Below are 23,035 nucleotides of genomic sequence, written 5' to 3' on the forward strand. Positions count from 1 at the left end.
ACAACAAGAAAATATGAAACTACTTTAATATCTTTATCAAATGTGATTAAAAAATAAAATAAAAAAGAGAACGAGAGCAAGAGAGACTGTTGGGACATCTCGCGACTTGAGGCCAGTTGAACTTGAACAACGTCATGGCGAACGCAGTTAATTCTATCTAAGATCTAGGAGGGCCTTGGGAGAAGAACATAGGGAGAAGAAGACGCAAAGGCTGTCTAAAGAGGTATTTATTGCTGACCATTTAAATACTCGAGTGTTGGAAAATCTCACTTTGTTTTTACAATCAGTTTAGGAAAGGATGGTAGCAGTCTTTCTAACTCCTAGCATTTTTACTTTGAAATTTGTATATTCCATTCGAACACCAACACAATCTTTATACTACACGTCAACGATTCAGTCAACAATATTATCTGTCGCCACCTAGTTGAATCTTGATAAAAGAAACTGGGTGGATTGAAAATACATTTACTGGTCGAAAACCCTTGTCAAACTCCATTTGACCTTGAATATTGGTAAAATGTTAATTAACGTAATAACATACACACACACACAAATCATCGCTGTCGGACGGAAGCCTTGTATGTCCAAAACTTACTTTTCAGGAAACGAAAGAAAACCATTTTTTCCCCCAAAATAATTTCCAAGCTCTTTTAATGCTTTTCATTGGTTAAATATTTGTAAAACACATTGGCAGATGTAAAGGGTGACCAATATAGCATTATTTTTAAAAAAAAAATATGGATTCTGCCTGATACGTTGTTGCTGTCGGGATGGAAACCTTGTATCTCCATATTTATATTATAATAAATCATTTATTTTATAAATAAAATAAATGTATTTATTTTCTCAGGTCTGCGACACAATCTTGGTCCACACCAAAGAAAGGTTCTCCTTTACCGACCACCTTGTAAGTGCCACACTGCTCAAGGAGAGCTGTTTCAACAGCATGGCCATACATTCCCTGTTGAGGCTATGAACATCACTGTCAGGGCGTACCCTATGTTAAATAAGGCGAAGCTGAAGACTGAACTGTCTCTCATTTATGAGAGTCCAGAATTCAAGTGCTGCTGTGGTGCACTGGCGCTGTACCAGGTTTTGCTGAAGTACAACCTCCACGATACTTTTTCAGCGACTGTTGCTCTGTTGAACATCCTCATAACCAATGCCATGACAACTGCTGAAGCTGAGAGGTGTTCCTCAACCTTAAAGAGAATCAAGACATTGATTCCTGAGAAATGTAATGGGACAGGAATGTCTGAATGCACTGGCTATGCTTTCCATGGAGAGGGAACTAGTCAGGAACATGCCAGTAATTAATCAGTTTGCTACTTTGACAGAGAGAAGAGCAAAATTTCAGTATAAGTAAGCAGTGTATTAAGTGAATAATGTGATGTAAGCAGTGTAATAATAGTGAGTACAGAAACAAACAAGGAGATTTATTGTAAGAGTCACTTTATTTTTCATTAATATTAAAGTAGTGAAGTTGCCTTTACATGCTTAAGCTTTTAATTTATCCATTGCATGGGTGGACCTTATCCTTATACATCATCCAAACATTTGCCCCCCCTGAGAGATTTTGCAGGATCCGCCACTGGTTTTATGTGTTACTTTATTAAATCATCCTGCGTTTAGATCCTCCTCTTCGCCTGCTTTCCTCAGCTCGCCACACCTATTAACTAGCAAAGGCAGATTCTGATTTCTGGTGCAAGAAAGTAGCTCCACACACAAGAGGGCTTATTATTATGGCCAGTAATTGTCTGTGAATTATTGTATAAAAATATCATTCTCTTGCTTGTGTGTTATTGATTTAGTAGGGTATAGTTCATTATAAAATATTTATGAATTCCAAATAGGCTACTATTTTAGGGGTTTCAAGCTATTTTAAGTACACATTTAGCCTACAAGTACACAAAAAGTGTATTATTAATTATTCATAATAATAACAATTACAAAAAAAATTCTAATACATAAATTAATGTATTTTATTTATGAGTTGATTTACTCTGACATGTTTGCAACACTTATTGAATAGTCCAAGTTCTTCTCTCATGTGTGAATATTTTTTTCTTAGGTTCCCAAGTGAAATTTCAACATGCCTTATCTGCTGCAACAACACGACAATCATGCTCTGATCATACTGTAATTGGGGTAGCTTTTACTCATAATTGTAGGCTTATAGCTGCAGGTCTACTATAAAGGATTTCCGACGTTAAGACCCAGAGGAGCCTGTGTTTACTCTGTTTGAATGTGGTAGTCTTACAGTATTTGCCCTGTTCGCGCGCATAGTGCGCGCGCGGTCCTGTCAGGGTCATTCGGACTAGGCATATTGTCTCTTCTAAGTAAACCAAGGATTTTAACTGAGTAACACAGACTTTTTAAATGAACTGGGAGTGGAGTGACATATATTCCCATCCGTTATGGGTGTTTTCAACGGCGATCTTGGCCATAATTGTGCGCGCGCAGCGGAAAGCACAGTGGACCCCGCGTGCGTGTCCCGTTAAGTTAAAAGGGAAAACTGCGATTATCACTGGAGCCAACACCGGTAAGAACATTTTACTGTTACCATTTAAAATATTGTAAAAATATTTTTTTAATGAATGTTGGTGAGCATACAGGAATACAAGGAAGTTTAAAACGTGTTTAATTAGAAAGACTAAACTAACTTGCTTTCGTCGTGTAAAAGCTCTGCCAAACTGGTTAAGCCAGCAGACATGCTTGTGAATGTAGATGTTTCACATTTGTGAAATGTGTCTGGCGTGACATGGTGGAGATTAGTTGAAGTTTAACATGATTATGATAAAAGTAAAGATATATTTTTATAACCGAAACGCTGTTGGAATGTGCTGTTCTGTTGCATGAAGTTTTAAATAATTCTGTTATTCCCCAGGACAATTTAAAAAAATAAAGGTTCTTTATTGGCATTGATGGTTTCATGAATAATCTGTAACGCCCATGGAACCTTTCAATTTCACAAAAGGTTCTTTCTATTCAAATGTTCTTCACAACAAGAAAAACATTTTCACTAAAAGGTTCTTTGAGGAACCAAAAATGGTTATTCTATGGCATCACTGAAAAAGCCCCCTTTTGGAGCCTTTTTTTTTTTTTTAAGAGTGTACTGCTGGGTCATTCAACTCTTGTTTTTACCTCTCAGGTATTGGAAAGTTCATTGCCCTGGACTTTGCCTGTCGTGGGGCGCGGGTGATCCTCGCGTGCCGGAGCGAGGCTCGTGGGACTGCAGCGCTGCAAGAAATCAGAGACAGCAGTGGGAACCAGAACGTGCATCTGCGCCTGCTTGACACCTCGTCGCTCGAGTCTGTCCGAAAGTTTGCTGCACGAATCTTGGAGGAAGAGAAGGAGTTACACATCCTGGTCAATAATGCTGGGGCCTCAGGTGGAACATCCATTTCGCTCGCTCTCTTCATCATATATGTCCATATTGTGTTGTATATGTCCATACAAACAGGGGTTTGTTCATTCCTACAGGCCTACCCAGTAAGATCACCGCTGATGGGTTGGAAATCACATTTGCAACCAACCACATTGGGCCGTTCCTGCTCACCAGTTTGCTTTTAGGTCAAACATTCCCTATCTCAGAAAGGCACATCTGCGAGCAACACTCATAAATAATGCCTTTTCTTTTTATTACACACAGACCTTTTGAAGAAATCAGCCCCAGCTCGCATCGTAAATGTTTCCTCAATGAATCACTGGAAAGGTGAAGTGGACTTCGCTCATTTCCGTGGGGACAATCTAAACCATGTGATGGATGCTACATACAACCACACCAAGCTGCACAATGTCATTTGGACCAATGAGTTGGCACGCAGACTTCAGGGCACAGGTATACATGCCCAAACTGAATCTCACTATACTGACTGTCTGCTGTCTATCATTAGAAAAAGAGTCATAATTAGATTTTGATTGCTTGGCATTGATGATTCAGTATTCTGTATAATGTGCATAATGCAATATAATAAATACATTATAACTTATGATGTTATAACCATGATCAATTTAATGCACCCTATAGCTAAACAATTGTATAATTTTTTTCCCAAAACAATGTCCTGACTCAAAACTCTCAAGTTGAGCAACAAAGAGAGAATGCAACAACTTGACGTAACACATGTGTTTTCACTTTCTTTTCAAACAAAGTTTTTTTTTATAAACGGACATGATTTTGAGGGAAAGGCAAGACACATGTTGGAAAGATGAGAATTTTACTTCCATTCAAACCATGATTTTGTGTGTGTGTTTCAGGAGTGACGGCAAACTCTCTGCATCCAGGTGTAGTTATGACAGATGTAATGAGAAACTATAACTTCATTATCCGATTCCTCTTCAACTTGATCGGCTTTTTCTTCTTCAAAGTGAGTCACCTATCAATTCCATGACATTAAACAACACACAACATCTCCTGGCTGCTTTCTTCCAATTTTACTGGCACCACTAGTGGACTAGTTCCCAAAATAGATGACATGTGTTAGTGATTTTCATTCTTTCTACAATTCTGGAACAAATACTAAACATTCCATTTCATGAAATCTAAAGTTCAGCTGTACACTGGAGCTACTGAACTTAGAAGTTTCTTATGTTTAAGCGTTATGCTGTTTTTATGTTTTATTTGGTTTGGTTAGTTTAAACTGTTATGCTATTTTAAAGGTTCCTAATTTTGTTTTGATGGTCTCCTAATATAGGTTTACATGCATCAAAGGTCAAAAAACACTTTAATATTCTCATAACATACATTGCAAATCTCCTCTTATCAAAGAGTCAAAAAAGGTTATTTCGAAGATTTAGTCTCTCTTAACCCCTCCTTTCTGTTAGCCTACTCTGCTCTGATTGGTCCGATGGCCCAGTCTGTTGTGATTGGTCTACTCTGCTCTGGGGTGCGATTCCCAAAAGCATCATTAGCCAACTGTAGTCGCAAGTTCCGTTGTTATCAGCATAGTTCAACGAGTCGGTGTTTCCCGAAATCATCGTTCCAATGAACATTTGCAAACGGCATTGCAAAGTTGTGTGGTTGGAACAACAGCTCTCGAGCTGTGGTCAGAAGCATAGTTTCTAATTTGCAGGACATGTGGACTTAAAAAAATCCTTATCTTGAGTAAAATATGCAAGCTTACATTCAGTACTATCTATATATTTTATTTAGAATCTATACGAATGTCATTTACGTCTTTTAGTTTGTCAAGAGATTTAAAAAGCGTCGTTTTTGAAGAGTGCGCATCTGCGAACGTTCTCTGCTACGTAAGAACGAGCCTATGATTGAATTTGGAAATAAAGCAAAATAGTCCTCAGATGCCATGTCCGTAATTTATAGCACAACATCTAGCATTAATTCGATCACAGACAGATTAATTAAATGAAGTTATACTCCACTACCTGTGTGATATGGAGGACCAAACCTGCAGAAATTAAAAATGAATAAATGAATAAATAAATGAATAAATAAAATAAATATGCGAATAAATGTAAAAATAACTATTTATACTTTTATTTCCTTATTTATGTATACTTATAGTTTTTTTCCACATTTATTTATTTCATTTATTTATTTATGCATTTGTTTATTTTCAATTTTATTTATTTTCACATTTATTTATGTATATATATATATTTAGGTATACATTTATTTATTTATGCATTTATTTATTTATACATTCATTTATTTATACATTTATTGCTCTGTATGCTAATGAGGGAGGCGTGTTTTACCTAAGACATAGCAATCGATTTCAGAGTGGCAGTGCTGAAGCATTGAGGCCACAGTGTGACTTTACAGGTCACGCAGGAAATAAATGATGGGCAATATGGCCAAAATCTTATATCACGGTTTATGTCCTTTAATATGCCCTAACTGTATGTAGCTATATAGGTTTACCATACATAGGCCTACTCTTTATTCCGGACATGGCCGTAAAACATCAGCAGGTCGGGATTTCTAAAAATTTCTGGGCACACATGAACAGAATCCGTGAGATAACAGACACTTTGACACGGAAGTGCGTAAAATTATCCACTATTAACCAGATTTTATGACATGCATTGTAGATCCGTACACAGAAGCTAACTGCTTTTTTTGATGTAGCCTATCTTCCAAAAAGAATGTTGACAGCAACAAACTTTTCCATAAAGAGTTAAATGAATTAAATTTCATTTAAATGAGTTAAATTTAAGTTAAATAAAGAGAAAATAAATAAATGAATTAAAAATATTATAATTGAAAGAACAACATTATATTATTACAACATTACAATTATAATATTTTTAATTCATTTATTTATTTTCTCTTCCTTGCCTTTCATGGTTGTAAATATGATTTGAAACTTCATTGCTGTTATTTATTGTAATTTGCAACTACTTCTGCCTTTTGAGAATTGTAAAATTTTTATATTTTGTTAATAGCCTATTGTTTGTTCAATGCCTATTTTGTATGTAAATTGGTTTATTTCTCAAAAAAAAACTTTCTTCCGCCACCTCTCAAACAACTAAATTAATAAATAAATACCCCAATTAGAAATGGTGTAAAAAAAAGCCTATGTATGTGATAATTTTATTATAATTTTATTATATAACATAATATGATATACTAGCACACGGGAAGAGTGTTGAAAATACTTTTTCTTACTTTTTTGCTGTTTCTTCAGAAAAAGAAAAAAGTTTCAAACTACACAGAAGCTGCGCCTCTAAGCAACATGTGGTGTTTTCTTACTGAACGAATCAGTAGCCTATTTGAACGAATCGTCTGAATTAATGATTTAACTCACTCGTTTAGTATGGAAACTTATGTGTAGCAATATTCAATTTGAAATGTAATATGCAAAATGATGATGCAATATGTAAAATGACAATGCAATAGCCTATGTAAAATGGCAATGCATTTCTGTTTTTAAATTAACAATTACATTTGTGCAACTTTGGTGCAAAATGAAAATGATAATTCAATTATATAATTTACATTTGCCATTTCATAAATATGTTTTAATATGTAAATTGAATACATATTTTAACGCTTTATAAGTTGCAAAATGAAAATGAAAATGTATTAAAGAAATTATTAGATCTGTTTAAAATGTTCAAGCAAAAACTGTAGCAAAATGATCGATTAAATGTTATTTTTCTTAATGTCATTTACATTCACAGTTAAGACACTCGCGATTGCATTTTCATTAAATGTCCCGCAATGAATGTAGCAAAATTCAATGTGCAAATTGAAAATGCATTCCGAGCCGATCACGCCCCTGCCCCGCCCCCTCCCTCCCGCTCTTGTCAATCACTGCGTGAAGTTGGCCCCGCCCCCACCCAATGCAAAACGTCGGCAAAATAGGCTCAATCGTTTTTACTTCATTTGTGCTGTTACTTTGCTTTATTGTTTGTGCTGCTTCGATTTTTTAGATAATTAAAGAATATTTATAGGTCATTCTGAGGTCACTCAGCCCCCCACATCCTCCAAATAAAATAGACACGTTCGTTTGTGCCGGTTAAAGTTTTGTTTGTGCGGCTTCGGTTTTTAAAATATTAGACCAATTACGATAGTATCAAAACCCGTCAGATTCCGCGATGACCCTATATATTTATAAATATCTGATATGCTTTATAAAATAGAAAAGGGAGATGGTTAAACATCACATGAGTCACTTTATTGAACATTAGGCTACAGTCAGTTATGAAGAAATAAAGAGCGGTCCAATTTTTTTACGAATTTGACCCATCATATTCTGTGATCTCACTCAGAGTATGTGCATTTATAAAGAAAACCTGTAGGATCTCCAACATTATTGGGTAATTATAGTTAATAGTAATAAGAATAAAGTTAAGCATATGTGTATCAGACAATGAGAATATTTAATACAAAACGAAACAATCATTAACAGAGTCCTGCATCAGACAACAACAGCGCAGCATAATGTTGACATCAAACAGGTGATAAAGGAGAACATTCTCCCATACGGTCCAACAACGCACTGTTTCTATCACCTGCAAACGCGTAATAATCCTCGGAAACACTACAATTTCTCTGTTCACGCTTCCCTTCATCTGCCAGTAAATCTACGCTCGTATCAGCCATAGACAGTAAAAGAAAGGTATCAGCTCTGCCGTCTTCTTCTTCTTCTTCTTCTTTAAGAGTTTTATGGCGGTTGGCAAACCAGCTAAAAAGGTGCATTTACCGCCACCAACTGGACAGGAGTGTGAAGCGTCAATAGCGTTAAGCAACTTATCCAAAAAAAAAAAAAAAAAAAAAAAATCTATTAAACTATATCCTATCAACCAATCCTGTTTCCCTTAGATATCTTATTAAAGCACTATACACCCTTTTCTCTTTCTGTGCGTTTTGAAATATAGCTCTGCCGTCGCCATGTTTCCTTCCAACACCTCAAAATGTTGCCGAGCCCCGCCTTGATGCAGTGATTGACAGCGAGCGAGCGGGAGGGAGGGGGCGGGGCAGGGGCGTGATCGGCTCGGAAAATAACATTTAAATGATCATTTTGCTACAGTTTTTGCTTGAACATTTTAAACAGATCTAAAAATTCCTTTAATACATTTTCATTTTAATTTTGCAACTTATAAAGCGTTAAAATATGTATTCAATTTATTAAAACATATGTATGAAATTGCAAATGTAAATTATATAATTGAATTATCATTTTCATTTTGCTCCAAACGTTGCACAAATGTAATGGAAAATGTAAATTTAAATACAGAAATGCATTGCCATTTTACATATTGCATTGTCATTTTACATATTTCATTATAATTTTGCATATTACATTTCAAATTGAATATTGCTACACATAAGCTTCCATAGTATGGATGGTGGCTTGGCACCACCTACTGGCTGTTTTAGTTTCATACTGAAAAGTTTAATTTCATCGATTCTATCATTTCATATTTCAATATTCAAAATATTATTTTAAAAAATGAATCTCATAACATTATTTACGCAACTGTAATTGCAGTGTAAATGCATCCATGGCTCCTCTGCATTAACAGTCTGTGTAAATAATATCTAATGCCATTCAGAGTCAGCGTACGTCTGCATGTCACATCTGCAGTGCGAAGATGGATTTTGTTGAAACTGATTTTACTGGTGACAGCCATATAGTAGTGACTTATTAACTGAATTGATCAGTTAAACGTAAGAACTAATAGGCTACATGATGATGCATATAGCCCATAATAAGGTTTCAAAAACGTGCCCCTGGAAATCAATTTATAGTGGAAATATCACCTCTTTATGGAAAAGTTTGTTGCTGTCAACATTGTTTTTGGAAGATAGGCTACATTAAAAAAAGCAGTTAGCTTCTGTGTACGGATCTACAATGCATGTCATAAAATGTGGTTAATAGTGGATAATTTGAAGCGCTTCCGTGTCAAAGTGTCTGTTATCTCACGGATTCTGTTCATGTGTGCCCAGACATTTTAGAAATCCCGACCTGCTGATGTTTTACGGCCATGTCCGGAATAAAGAGTAGGCCTATGTATGGTAAACCTATATAGCTACATACAGTTAGGGCATATTAAAGGACGTAAACCGTGATATAAGATTTTGGCCATATTGCCCATCATTTATTTCCTGCGTGACCTGTAAAGTCACACTGTGGCCTCAATGCTTCAGCACTGCCACTCTGAAATCGATTGCTATGTCTTAGGTAAAACACGCCCCCCTCATTAGCATACAGAGCAATAAATGTATAAATAAATAAATGTATAAATAAATAAATGCATAAATAAATAAATGTATAAATAAAGAAATGTATAAATAAATAAATGTAGACAAATACATATATACATAAATAAATGCGAAAATAAATAAATGCATAAATAAATGAATGAAAAAATAAATAAATGTGGAAAAATATATAATTATACATAAATAAAGAAATAAAAAGTATAAATAGCCATTTATCTATTTATTTTTACATGTATTCGCATATTTATTTGTGTATTTATTTATTAATTTATTTTTAATTTCTGCAGGTTTGGTCCTCCATAGTGTGACATCATTAACCAACGTGGTTGAACGACCAATTTGCGACAATACGGTTTCAGGAAACAGTCGTGACTAGCTAGATGATTTCTTCAACGACACATCATACTATGGTAGTTGAGCAGCAAGTTATGTCTTGTTTACGGGAAACGCACCCCTGATTGGTCAGACGGCCCAGTCTGTTGTGATTGGTCTACCGCTTACAGCACATGTCGGAAACAAAACACTATTACCATATCTGGATTTCAGCTCCGGAGGCTTCCTCACTGCTTGATACACAGTGATACAACAGTAAGGATGGAGTTGATTTTACCATATCAATTCGAGCCCAAGTCCTCGTCTTTTGGAATTGCTTGCAAAGTTGATTTGTTTTCGCAGTGTCACAAATTTGTGACAAACTTACATAGGTTTGTCCAGGCAGTAAGACTGGAATTACTGACGACTCATTTCAGGCAGTTCAGAATTGGTTCTTTCTTTTGGGGGACAATAATTTTTTTTTTTTTATTGTGCACTTTGATCTTTGAAACTGTGCAGACCTTTTAAATTCACAAACATATTACATCCTGCATCAAAAATAATACCTAAAAAAGCAAAATAGTACAATTTAACATTGATTGTTAAAAAAGAAAGGGAGGGAGAGAACAGGAGTCACTATAGTGATGCATGAACAGTCAGGGACTAAGAAGCAGAAATGGCCTAGTTTCCTGGAAGGTGTGCAATCAAAAGTAATTGGAATTTTTTTTATTGTGCAATTCTTACTGACATCGAGACCAGTGACGTATGTTTCATTGAAACACTAGAAGGACACAAACCCCAGAAGTGCACTACAATATCATAATAGCAAATGTGATTTGTCAAATGACACTTGTTTTAACATGTGGTGAATATTCAACTAAAATTGTTTATTATGCATTGACTTTGTGTGTGTGTGTGCATTTTTCCACCTCAGACTGCTGAAGAGGGGGCTTTCAGCCCAATATACTGTGCAGTGTCGGAGGAAACAGATGGAGTAAGTGGAAAATACTTCGACAGTGACTGTTCCCTTGTACTTCCTGCACCTCCTGCCAGAGATCCTGCTCTTGGAGTGAAGGAATATGAGTTCTGTGAGAGACTGACTGCTAAACCATAAAAGGACAGTCCACTTAAGAATAGAAATGATGGCATCATTAATTCACTGTCATGTTTCTCCAAACCATATTGTCAGATATAGCCAAGTAGTAAGGCACAAGGACACAGGATTTCCAACAAAAAAAGGGTTTTATTTTACCCCCCAAAAAAGAAAAGGTCCCAATTAAAGGATACAAAATAAATCAACTTGTTCTAACAAATAATCTAGCTAGACTTAAATAAACTAAAGTAAACAAATCAAATTTTAACGCAATATAACGAAAACTAAGGAGAACTGAACAGAACAAAAATTACCCCCCAACTGAGACAACAAACAGGTATCTATCACAGACGGTGAGCTCACTTAAACAAGACAGGGGAAAGCATACAATCAACAATTTATAAATCAATAAATTAGTTACAAGTTAACTAATCAAAGTAGATAAAGTAAACAACAAACAATATAAGAATACAAACAAACAATTGTTAAAAAGAAATAAATTGGAACCAATCAAAAACATAAATTTAATTTTCTTCACCCCCCCATGACATAGCATCTAGTTGGTATTGGCAAGCGGAATGCTCAGACCATAAATATTTACTGCTGCACGCGCCTCAGCCCTTTGTCAGTCAAGGCCGTGATGACAGAAAGACGCACACCTGCAGCCAACGCCATTCATCCAACCTCCATGCCACGGTAAATTAAACTAAAATAGAAACAAGGATAAAGAAACAGACATAGTACAACTCAAGCCAGTAAGTGTGCACTCCAAACCAACGGACAAAGTACTAACATGTATAAATAAAGCTTTTGCAAATTTGTCAAACAAAATCTGTGTAGTGATCTTATTATACCTGAACCTTAAATCCTATATTATACTAAACTCAAATATAACTGAATGATAAAGAGAAAGAAAATAACTATCAGTATGTAAATAAAGGTATGTATCGTGAATGACTGCGTATCTGTTACCCTTATCAATGTGTGGCCACAGGTTCGGCCATCACACATATGAACCATACACTGAACACAGATGCACCATGTAAGCAGTCCATGTGACCCATCATGTGCTATATTCCAAGTGTTTTGAAACCGTCTTTTGAAAGCTTTATGTGGGGAATAGATTGAAATGTAACTTTTTGCCAATATCAACTTTTCCTTAAGCTCCATCAGAGTCAGAGTTTAAAAAAAAAAAAAAAAACAGATGCAAACAGCAATTTAGCAGTTTAAAAATTCATCTATATATGACAAGAAACTGAATTTGCATGTAATTTTATTTTATTGTGATTCATTTACATTCATAGACAAAACATTTGTGCTTGCAGTTGTGGCGAATCATCAGACTGCAATTGTCGTTGAATGCAGACTAAAATTCCGGCTTTATTTCACTGTCAAAATAGAGCACAAACACCAGAGTGGTCAGCGTGTATATATGAATTATAGAAAGACATTTTACTGCATGGATTTAAATTATCCTTACCTGTCTCTGGCTCTTTTACAATGTTCTGCAGCATCTTACCAAAAGCGGATCCAATGTGGCCCTTTTTAGCAATGAGCTTCAGCCCTATTTCTATAGGCTGGCCCTTCAGATCGAATCAGCCAGTCAGAAACTCAAATACATAATGAAATCCATACAAAAAATGCTGAGATCCCTCACCACTGGCTCTCCTCCAGTCTCGTCAATCAAAAATTCCTCTGCCTGTGGATCAGCATCCTTCCTTCCCTCCTTTTCCTGTTGAAGATGAAGGGAGAAAAAAAATAACTTCTTTCTTGGACAACTCAGGGTTAACTGGAGGTTGAATTGAAATGAATACTCACCCTGAGCTCTCTCATCTCTTTGGGGCTGAAGAATGTGATGTGTCCATATGCTTGGTCAACCTGAAGAGCAACAATATACACCAGGACCAAACATCCTTTAACCGCTCCGCGCATCTTTGGGCGCGCATCATGTAAAAACACAAATCAGCAAGTGTTAAACACAACATGAGAGATAACATTGCTACTCATGCTTTTGTTGATAAGTTAGGTCCAGTTGTGACGTACATCAGAGAGAATTAGAGATAGGATCTATTTTATGATAAAATCAGGAAGAGTGAGAGAGACAGAGAGGTTGAGAGAGTTGTACCTTTGTACAGCATGCAGGTGGCCTCAGTGACAGGCTTTATGTTTGTGTCTGGTCAGAGAGCAGTCAGATTTATATGAACCCTCAAAGCTCTTATTAACTATCTGTGACGTGTATGTTTCCATAAACTCCTCCGCCTTGACCATGGAGACAAGCGAGAGACACAGTAAGGACTTGACATAACTTGGTTGTAGTAGCCTACCTCTTGGTGTATAGTTACGTTTTTGTATGTTAGGTTAGAGCTCAGTAAGTAATTACCAAGGTAACATTCTGGTCCAGTTTTTTTTAATGTTTTTAAAACGCTTTTTCTTTGTTATATTAACTTTAAAGGAACATTCCATTTTATAATTCTGCAAACAATAGGGAACGCTACTTTCGAATGTTCTCTAAATGTTCTTAACAACTAGTAATATTTAAAAAAAAAAGTTTGATGAACGTCCAACTAAAATGTTTGAGGGGAAAAAAGTTCCATGAACAATGTTAAATAACGTTTTTGTGCTAACGTTCTGTGAATATTATGAAAGACCATAACTTTGAACTGACGTTCTATTAAAGAACATTTGTTTATAACTTTGAGAGAACCTTGCCAGAACATTAGGCAAAGAACATTCCCTGCATAAAGCTGGGTATTAAGAATTTTGAGTATTCCAGAATTCAACATTAAATCATTATGGATAGTGCCTGTTTTTAATCACCCAGTATGTTCAAAACCTGTATGAATTTATTTCTTCTGCTGAACACAAAAGGAGATTGAAGAATATGGATAACCAAACAGTTAATGGAACCCCCTAAAAAAAATTCATAGAACTTGAGGGTAGGTAGGATAAATAATTACATAATTTTCATTTTTTGGGTGAACTATAATTAGATACAACTTTTATTCCTAAGTGTGTGCGTTTTGTTGTTTCTAAGGACTCTGCATTCCCATCTGATGTATATGAAGTCATAAATTCAATTCTCTTTTAAAATATGAAGTCAACACTGGTATTTATTGCTTCGGGACGTACATTATGGCACATTTGTCTGATAATTAGTGGAAGGATGAGTGTGCAACCAGCATTGTTTCCTATCATAACTCTTAAAAATGTTTCCGGCATCAAATATATTTGTCTTTCCTAAACACCCCGAGTAGGATTAATAAAGTTTTATTGGGCATATGCTTGCAGCATTGGCTTATTCAGATTAGAAAGAAGCACATTATTTATCTTTTTGAGACGTATTAATGTGTTTGAAATACTATTATTAAAATAATATTAATAGGTCTAGCCTACATTAAACTTTAAATTTACAAGATTTAAATACAGGCTGCCCGTCATCGTTTTTTGACATAGCCAATTGAATTGATATCGATTATTTAAATCAGAATGACTCATTTAAAACAGTGATATATTTTATTTTAACTATTTTTGCGTACAAACGTTCATATCAATTCTCTAATTAATTGTAACTAAAACGATTTAAGTAGCCTACGGTGTGCGATTTACGCCTACCCTTGCTTACCAGTACACTCTATTCAATTGTGGTATTTTTTTTATAATATTGTATCATTCCTCACATGGCCACCAATTGTACCATATGAAGCATTTTTATTCATTTTTCTCATCTCCATTCGTGTGGCACGCATATTGCATTTTCAAGCATTCTTCTTCTTTTTCTTCTGGCGGTTGGCAAACCAACTTAAGGTGCATTTCCAAGCATTTCCAACAGGCGGCGCACACATTGCCGCCAAATCCCGCCCTTTTGAAGTCTCGCGGTAGGCTGCGTGACTGAATCATGTGGGTTTTCGTACTTGAGCGCATGTGAATTCTTTCCTGTTCAAGTGATCCGAAGGAACGGAACGCTCCCTCGAGCGTGGCGCACGAGATCAGTAAACATGGTAAAACATGCACTATTTCTTTATGCAATCTTTAGAAATTAGCAGATCGGTGTTTTGCAACGTTTTAAACACCACCATGTTTATTATAAATCTGGCTTCTATGATGGCCGACGTGCATGTTTGTAGATTTGCGCTTTGTTGCTATTACAGAGTTATAACAATTGTTTTAATTAGTTTATTGAGCACATTTATTATGCGCTCGCAAGATATAAACCGCATATATACAATTAAGTGTTGCAGCCTAACTTAGAGGATAAATGGGCGAATCCTGTAACACAAGGCCTCAATGTGATATTAAAGTCCACGGCAGCCATTTCGTTCAATCTAAAGAGCTCATAATGTTTCACTCACCTCTTGTTAGTGTTTTGGCCCGATGTTCTGGTTCTGATCTCAGTGCTATAAAATGTTGTTCAATTCTAAAAGTGACGCGCTGAGTATTTGATCCACTGGAGTAGCACGTGGTGTGTTTTTCGCTAACCCATGCTAATGTGTTTCTCCCCAGCTTCAAGCTCTAATGTAATACAATCTAAACATGGGTCGTTTATTAACGACTGTTGTTATCTTCTGCTTACGCAATGCTGTATTATCATATTAAATACTTAAAAACTAGGCTTCTTTGTGCCTGGAAGTGCCACCACCACGTGGACTTTAACACGCGTGCTGGTGTTGATCTGCAACTTCAACAGTTCAGATTCACATTTATTTGTATTATTTGTTGGTTGTTAATATGGGAATTAAGCATTTTAGACATTGTCCCTTTTTGTTGTAACTTATTTGTATGGTGTTAGTGGTAATTAATCAATTTTCTCTATCAGGTGCTTTTACACGTGTTGTTTGAGCATGCAGCTGGATATGCATTATTTGCTGTCAAAGAAGTTGAAGAGATTGGAATGCTGCTACCTCAGGTTTGTATATTAAGAAAATTCAAGAGGAAGTACATTTTTGTCCATACCTACTAATGTAGTTTAAATATAAGTGTCTTTTTAAATGACTAATACTAATTATGATTCTTGGTCTTTCATAGGTGGAGGAAAGTGTCCTAAATGTTGGCAAATTCAGTAGCGTAATTCGACTGAGTGCATTCTTCCCCTTTAAATCCGCCCAGACTGCTCTGGAAAATATCAATGCCATTTCAGAAGGTAAGAGACAAGAAGGTTATTTCAAATTGCTTCATTGATGAAATGATGTACATATAATCTGTCAATCCACTGAATTATTGTGATGACAGCATACTTACAAACTGATCATTTGAGGTTGATTTGTTGAATTACAAATTGTGACCTACAATAAGTGACACTTTGTTCCTCATCTGATCCTGGCAGGAGTTGTCCATGCGGATCTCAAGTTGTTCTTGGAGACCAACCTTCCGTCCGGGGGTAAAAAGAAGTCAATGTTAGGGGTGTCCGATGCTAAGATTGGTGCAGCACTTCAGGAAGAGCTTAATCTGTCCATTCAGACTGGAGGAGTTGTAGCTGAAATCATAAGGGGTGAGCATGATTCAAATCAGTTTTTTTTTTTTAAAGGTGCCATTGACCCCCAAATATGATCACGTAAAGGACAGCTAAATATTTTCATTTATAAAGACCCAATTTTACTGTATGTGAGATTATTTGGAAACTATTTAGTTTCTATTATTTTCCCTAGTCACTATAGTAGTACACATGTTGAATGGATTTGAAATATTTTAGTTTCATTATTTATTCCCAAACTTTTTAATACAAAAACATAATTTTTACATGGACACCCTTGGGGATACCTGGACCACAGGTTGAAAATCCCTGGTTTAAATCCTTATTCTGCACATCACACATCCAAAAAGTTTTGAACAGCCTGCTGTAATGATGTACCTAGACAACCTGATTTCTGATGTTTTATACTGAAAAGCTGAACAGACAGGCAAAAAAATGTGTTTTTAAGAGTCAAACGGTGTTAACTGTTGTTAATGCATCTGTTTGTAATTGACAGGTGTGCGTCTGCACTTCCATTCCCTGGTAAAGGGACTCACTGCTCTGGCCGCGTCCAAAGCTCAATTGGGTTTGGGTCACAGCTACTCCAGAGCCAAAGTCAAGTTCAATGTCAATAGGGCGGACAATATGATCATCCAGTCAATCACCCTCCTGGACCAGCTGGACAAGGACATCAACACGTTCTCCATGCGTGTGCGGTAAGATGTTTGTTGTGGGACTTTCCTGTAGTTGGATCTAATCCAGCCGCCTCTTAATGCTTACCACAGACAGCGCCCCCTAGTGCACTGGCTGTACAGAAAGTGGAGGCACAGTAAAGTCCTTCCTCTGGGGTGTTTGGTCCCTCAAATTGGAGCGAACACAACCTGAGGGGGAGACAGACCTTTGAGTGGCTTCACGCTCGTTATTTGGAGCTTAGATTTCGTAATGTATGGCTACACGATTAGTCAAAAAAATAAAGAGATCGTGATTATGGCTTAGTTACATCATCCAATCGAAAATTAAAGCTTAGTTTAACCCCTGAAAATTAAGATGGCTGTACTTTTTAATACTGCATTAGTTTATTCCTCAAGTGTTTTTGTACAGTAAAATTTAACTTTTTGTTATATTTTTTGGCTATAACTTAATGATAATAATAGTATTAATCAAATCTGGAGTTTAACAATGTTGTAAAATATTTTTTTAAACGAAGTCACAGTAATAAGAGAAATTGCTATTTATTTTTCCAAATAGTGCAGCCCTTTGGCACAGTTTCTAATTCTCGTTCTCTTATCTGTGCAGTGAATGGTACGGTTACCACTTCCCAGAGCTAATAAAGATAGTGAGCGATAACAGTACATACTGTAAGATGGCCAAGCTGATCGGCAACAGAAAGGAACTGAATGAGGAGATGCTGGAAGCTATGGAGGAGATCACAATGGACAGTGCCAAAGCTCAGGCCGTCCTTGACGCGTCCCGAAGCTCTATGGGTAAGATGAGCTCACTGATGTCATGAATATAGCTCTGTGTGAGTGTCTCGGATGTTATGATGTTATAATAATCTGTCAATCCACTGAAACCATGTGATGACAGCATACCTAATTAACTGAACCTTTGAGTCACTTTAGATCAACCTGTTTGTGTTCCATTCATTTGTATTAAGTTAGTGCATCAAATTGTTTTTTCTAAAGGTATGGATATATCTCCTATTGACCTGATCAACATTGAGAGCTTCTCCAATCGCGTGATCTCTCTCTCAAACTACAGACAGGAACTGCAAGAGTACCTGCGTTCCAAAATGGGCCAGGTGGCACCAAATCTCGCAGCTCTCATTGGTGACGTGGTATGTGTTTGTCAGCCCACTTAAGGGCTCCGATGCATGTTTTACCTGGAAGCAACTTGCACTGAGATATCTTAATGGCAGTGCCATTGTTTTTTTTTTCTCGAGATGCACGCCAGTAATGTTTAAGGCATGTTTATAAAAGCTGCTTAAATGTCCTTATTGAATCAAGACCCCATCCTGGCTTGATATAAGCCTGGTTTGTGAAACTAGGCCAATAATTATAAAATTTTGTACAACAGACATTACAAATATATGCTATGCTTTTTCAATGTTCAAGTGAAAAATATTTACCCTGGACATTTCTTTAAGATTTACCTGATCATAAATAATTTTTTAGTAATGATTGACTAGTTTGTTTCTGTAGACGTTATCTGACATTTTTCTTTTAATAGGTTGGTGCCCGTCTCATCTCTCACGCTGGCAGTCTGACAAACCTGGCCAAATATCCCGCCTCCACTGTGCAGATCCTGGGTGCAGAGAAGGCCCTGTTCAGGTACTGGGGCTCCCCTTCCCTGCTGGGGTTTCACACAGCTGCAGTGATGGCAGGGCCGGGGCGTAGCAGGAGTGGGTGATTTGGGGTGTCATTGAACACACTGTAAAATGATCCCGCTCGATCCCATGTAACCCCCCCCCCAGTCTGAGCAGCTGCTGAGGGTTTTGAGAGGTAGATACATTTGAAGATGTCTTGTTGAACGCACGACTGCTTCCTCACGCCTTGAGTTTCTAGTATAGCAGTATATTTTCAGTAATTTTTGATAGTGATGCACCATAATTTTGGCAGCTGAAAATATTTGGCCAAAAAAGCATTTTTTTTTTTAATTAAAAAAGCATTTTTTTTTTAATTAAAAAAAGTGTTGGCTGAAATAGTGTTATGGTTCTAGAGTAGCAATAAGTTAGTTAGCCTCTAACTTTACTACAACTAGTTTAATTGATCACAACATTCTGTACAGCATACGGAGTTAACTTAACCAATTTAATTATCAAAACTTGATTGTTTTTTGGCTAACTGATCTTTAATTTTTGGGTTCCGTACTAAAATTTAGTGCATCACTAAATTGACGCGTCTGAGACAAACCACCAAAAGCCGCTGTAGATGGATTTTGTTCTGTCCTGTGAATTAGGGCTCTGAAAACCAAAGGAAACACCCCTAAGTATGGTCTCATTTTCCATTCGACGTTCATTGGGCGTGCCGCTGCCAAGAACAAGGGTCGCATCTCACGTTACCTGGCCAACAAGTGCACCATTGCATCACGCATTGACTGCTTTTCTGGTGAGGATCCCATCTTCCCTCGTTTAGTTTGTTACCTCTGCTTGGTTTTTGCTATGATGCTTTTATTTTTCGTCAACAGTAACCCACCTCAGTGGTTGTTGAAATTGTAATCCTGAGCAGAACTTGGGGCCAAACACATTTTCATTAGTACTTGCTTTTTCTATCTTGATGTCTTCGTTCTGTTCACACAGAGGTTCCCACATGTGTGTTTGGTGACAAGCTACGTGGTCAGGTAGAAGAACGTCTGGCCTTCTATGAGACCGGTGAAGCCCCACGGAAGAACCTGGATGTCATGAAAGAAGCTGTCGCAGAGGTGACAACTAAACCATAGCAGTGTTCAGAAACCAGAACAACATGGGCAACATTAGTCACTTAAAAGATTTCATTTTAGCTAGCATGCTGACTATAAAAAATGTATTCATGGCCAACAACTAATTACTTATCTAATGATGCCAAGTTAATGGAATACATTTTTTTTGCTTAAACTATCATCTGATAATATCACTAAATAGAAAAAAAATTTGACGTGGGTTCGTTGTAGTGTTGACTTGTGCCACTTAACGCTAGTGAGCTGTCTGTTTTGTAACTGCCTTTTGATTGCTAATAATGCCTTTTAAAGTGCTGATTGTGAATATTTCTCACTATGCATCGTTGTTACTATAGTTTCCGGAAGTGCTGTGAGTGATGATTCTTCTCTCCTGACTCCTACATGGAGGTTTAACTGATTTAATGAGCCTGACACAGCACTGTGAAGTTACGGTTTTACTAGGCTTGTACAAGTGCAGATACATGAAGATTTTTCTCGCTTGCAGGCTACTGAGGTGACTGCTGAAATCAAGCGCAAACTCGAGAAGAAAGAAAAGAAGAAAAAGAAACGTGAAAAGAGGAAACTAGAAGCTCTTTCCACAGCAGAAGGAGATGACGAGAAAGCCAATGGCGATGCTGAGGTACTTAACACTTTATCTGTCACTTAGCGCAGGTGTTTTCAGACTGGGTTCAAGGGAACGCTGTGGAAAAAGTATACTTTTTCTGTAAAGTAACTAAACGCTTAAATCGTTTGATTTTAAAATCTTTTATTTTAATAAAACAAATGAGTTAATCTTGTTTTAATCAATTTAACTATAATTTGATTAAGTGTTTAAATCAATCTTATATGATTTCTATTTAAATAAAATACCACTTCAAATTCACATAATTTGAATTTAAATTTGGTTTAAATATACCTTAGTTTCTATGTTTTTTTTTGTATTTTTTTTCACTATAGTACTGAGTGTAATTTTAATACTGATATCTTTTTTAAAAGTGGTAATATTTGGGGTTCCATGGCATCTAAAAAGATTGAAATACATGTAGCATGGCTATACTGGAGGCTGGACCTTCTCATGGACCGGTCTCATATCTTGTCATGCTAAAGCAAATCTCCTCCGAACCATTGACAGGCCCAACTCTGTGGGTTTGATCACTGAAGTGAGCAGGACATGATCATCTCTGATCTTAATAATATGAAGTTTGAGGTTTCATACGTGGTGTTAAAAGCTTCCTTTGTTCTTCAGGAGAAACCGGATTCCATAAAGAAGAAAAAGAAAAAGAAGCCGGCAGCTGAGGAGAAACCTGAGGTGGAGGAAGAGGTCACGACAAACGGTGGTGCGGCCACGCCTTCAAAGAAAAAGAAGAGGACGATTGATGTTGTGGAGGCGGAGCCTGAGGTGACAGAGGAGGCTGATGTGACACAGGTGGAGAAGAAAAAGAAGAAAAAGAAAAAGTAGGCCAAGGAGGATGAATAAGCGTGTTCCTTCTGACTGGACTTTTTCAGTATTGTACAGGTTTTTTTTGTTTGTTTCATTTATCAATGTTGGACTCATGGTCAAGAATTTAAAATGTTTGAGAGCTGCGTGCAAGAAGAGTGATGCATTGAGCTGTCATGTGTTTCTTTTATACAAACTGCTTTTATTTCCTGTCATTCTCAAAGCACCTTTCTGAAAACCGTTGATTGATTGTGCCTTGCTCTAATAAAATGACGGCTCTTTGGCATCAGTGAAAAGATTTTAAAGTTTGCCATCTGAATTTCACTTTAAATGTCACATGCTTTTAATTGATGAAAAGGTTTTTCTTGAAGTGTGCTGATTTGATTATTCATTATCTCTAATTTGAAGATGTTTGTAGTAAAGCATATTTATAGTTAACGTTCTGAGATGGATTTACAGATGGAAAATTAACTTGATATCATGCATGTGGTGTCTACCTAGCCGTTATCAAGTACTCAATCTATCGATTCATATTATGCATTTGCATAAATTATTCACATTTCAATAAATTAATGTGATCTAACTTAAGCTGTTCCAGTCATGTTAATTGCTGTTAGAAGATGACATGGCATTACTGTATAAACTTGACTCCTTTGTACAGTTGTTTATTTGTTAGTTAATGTAATGGCTAACATGATAATTCACTTTTTTTATAGTGGTTATTCTTGGGTTAAGTTGTATGTTAAATGGATTGTTCACCCAGAAGTGAAAATTCTGTAATTTACTCACCCTTATGTTTCAAACCTGTATGAGTTTCTTCTGTTGAACTTAAAAGATATTTTGAAGAAAGCCTTTAACCCGACAGTTGACAAGTTGTTGACTTCTATGGTATTTTTTCCCCCTACTATGGAAGTCAATGGCTACTGTCAACATAAAGATGAGCAAATTATGAGTTTACCCCAAAATTAAAATGATTCCTTTAAATCTTACATTTTAAAGAAAAGACACTATAAAGCGGTTACATTTAGATGTACTTAGAGTTGACATGAATATATTTACAATTTTGTATTATGAGATTAGTCCAATATAAACCAGTTAGTCTCTAATATAATTAGTCTCTAATATAAACAATCTTTATATTAATTATTAGTTTATATTGTTAGTTTATAATTATACAAAAGAGTCAGCAATATTAACAAATTGGCTATTTACCATATAATATGGTCAAAATTGTTACTTTTACTGCATTATCTTTATTAAACTTGTATAAAATAAATACACATCTTACTGACCTCAAACCTTTGAAGTGTACATTGGTGGGAAAAAAAATACTAATGAATTTATTCAACAATTCCTTCTCCACTGTGTTCTGTAATGTTTTTTTCTAAGGCACATTTATAAAAGCAACTTAAATGTCCTAATTGAACTAAGGCCTAATTCTGACCTAATCTAAGCCCCTAATGTATTAAATAATGTTAAACTAACCTCCAATTACAAGTTTTGCAAAAATATTTTTTTCCCCATAAACTTGATGTGAATGCAGCATTAGAGACACAGCCATAGAGAGAAAGAGTTGCGACACTCCCATAGACCCTATGCATAGACCGCCATAGGAACTTTGGAATGCGGAAGTAACGC

General features: G+C 36.3%; 3 protein-coding genes and 1 non-coding gene across 10 annotated transcripts; 3 read left to right on the forward strand and 1 right to left on the reverse strand.

The window, feature by feature from the left end:
• The first annotated feature begins 2,218 nt into the window (after positions 1–2,218).
• On the forward strand, positions 2,219–12,510 carry LOC143759105 (retinol dehydrogenase 12). Of its 3 annotated transcripts, XR_013212158.1 has the most exons (7): positions 2,273–2,542; positions 3,152–3,391; positions 3,484–3,573; positions 3,653–3,841; positions 4,261–4,370; positions 10,941–11,184; positions 12,108–12,510. XR_013212158.1 is itself a non-coding variant. In XM_077248699.1 (6 exons), the coding sequence occupies exons 1-6, from the start codon at positions 2,380–2,382 to the stop codon at positions 11,118–11,120; spliced, it is 972 nt and encodes a 323-aa protein (XP_077104814.1). In that variant the 5' UTR covers positions 2,219–2,379; the 3' UTR covers positions 11,121–11,930. The 3 variants fall into 3 exon arrangements, 1 of the variants encoding a protein (XP_077104814.1); XM_077248699.1 differs by lacking the exon at positions 12,108–12,510 and having other exon boundaries at positions 2,219–2,542; positions 10,941–11,930; XR_013212164.1 differs by lacking the exon at positions 3,484–3,573 and having other exon boundaries at positions 2,274–2,542.
• Positions 12,360–15,711, reverse strand: mlnl (motilin-like). 4 transcript variants are annotated; one of them, XM_077248712.1, is made up of 6 exons: positions 15,449–15,686; positions 13,225–13,358; positions 12,918–13,031; positions 12,757–12,831; positions 12,580–12,682; positions 12,360–12,487 (listed from the first exon to the last, which is right to left on the reverse strand). In XM_077248712.1, exons 3-6 carry the CDS (start codon positions 13,029–13,031, stop codon positions 12,480–12,482), a joined length of 300 nt encoding a protein of 99 aa, XP_077104827.1. In that variant the 5' UTR covers positions 13,225–13,358; positions 15,449–15,686; the 3' UTR covers positions 12,360–12,479. The 4 variants fall into 4 exon arrangements, with proteins under 4 accessions (XP_077104827.1, XP_077104815.1, XP_077104825.1 ...); XM_077248700.1 differs by having other exon boundaries at positions 12,360–12,682; positions 15,449–15,707; XM_077248710.1 differs by lacking the exon at positions 13,225–13,358 and having other exon boundaries at positions 12,360–12,682; positions 15,449–15,711.
• nop56 (NOP56 ribonucleoprotein homolog) lies at positions 14,957–21,980 on the forward strand. 2 transcript variants are annotated; one of them, XM_077248698.1, is made up of 12 exons: positions 14,957–15,097; positions 15,913–16,002; positions 16,122–16,236; positions 16,420–16,584; positions 17,063–17,261; positions 17,842–18,029; positions 18,231–18,382; positions 18,775–18,875; positions 19,504–19,652; positions 19,844–19,965; positions 20,465–20,617; positions 21,227–21,980. In XM_077248698.1, the coding sequence occupies exons 1-12, from the start codon at positions 15,095–15,097 to the stop codon at positions 21,416–21,418; spliced, it is 1,629 nt and encodes a 542-aa protein (XP_077104813.1). In that variant the 5' UTR covers positions 14,957–15,094; the 3' UTR covers positions 21,419–21,980. The 2 variants fall into 2 exon arrangements, with proteins under 2 accessions (XP_077104813.1, XP_077104812.1); XM_077248697.1 differs by having other exon boundaries at positions 14,958–15,097; positions 20,465–20,599; positions 21,206–21,980.
• On the forward strand, positions 20,329–20,394 carry LOC143704780 (small nucleolar RNA SNORD57). Its single transcript, XR_013191726.1, has one exon. It is a non-coding gene; the product is annotated as a small nucleolar RNA SNORD57 (small nucleolar RNA).
• Positions 21,981–23,035: the final 1,055 nt, after the last annotated feature.

This window comes from Siphateles boraxobius, unplaced genomic scaffold (genome assembly GCF_051911475.1).
Source record: "Siphateles boraxobius isolate OS27281-9 unplaced genomic scaffold, OSU_SipBor_1 11, whole genome shotgun sequence".
NCBI lineage: Eukaryota > Metazoa > Chordata > Actinopteri > Cypriniformes > Leuciscidae > Siphateles > Siphateles boraxobius.

Excerpts from the sequence above, each read along its gene's own strand:
- nop56 (XM_077248697.1), top strand. Across the intron at positions 19,653-19,843 it reads ACGCATTGACTGCTTTTCTG|AGGTTCCCACATGTGTGTTT; the intron begins GTGAGGATCCCA and ends CTGTTCACACAG. Across the intron at positions 19,966-20,464 it reads TGAAAGAAGCTGTCGCAGAG|GCTACTGAGGTGACTGCTGA; the intron begins GTGACAACTAAA and ends TCTCGCTTGCAG.
- LOC143759105 (XM_077248699.1), top strand. The coding sequence starts at position 2,380 with ATGAACTGGGAGTGGAGTGACATATATTCCCATCCGTTATGGGTGTTT. Across the intron at positions 2,543-3,151 it reads TATCACTGGAGCCAACACCG|GTATTGGAAAGTTCATTGCC; the intron begins GTAAGAACATTT and ends TTTACCTCTCAG. Across the intron at positions 3,842-4,260 it reads ACGCAGACTTCAGGGCACAG|GAGTGACGGCAAACTCTCTG; the intron begins GTATACATGCCC and ends TGTGTGTTTCAG.
- mlnl (XM_077248710.1), bottom strand. The coding sequence starts at position 13,031 with ATGCGCGGAGCGGTTAAAGGATGTTTGGTCCTGGTGTATATTGTTGCT. Across the intron at positions 12,832-12,917 it reads AAGAGATGAGAGAGCTCAGG|GAAAAGGAGGGAAGGAAGGA; the intron begins GTGAGTATTCAT and ends CATCTTCAACAG. Across the intron at positions 12,683-12,756 it reads AGACTGGAGGAGAGCCAGTG|GGCCAGCCTATAGAAATAGG; the intron begins GTGAGGGATCTC and ends TTCGATCTGAAG.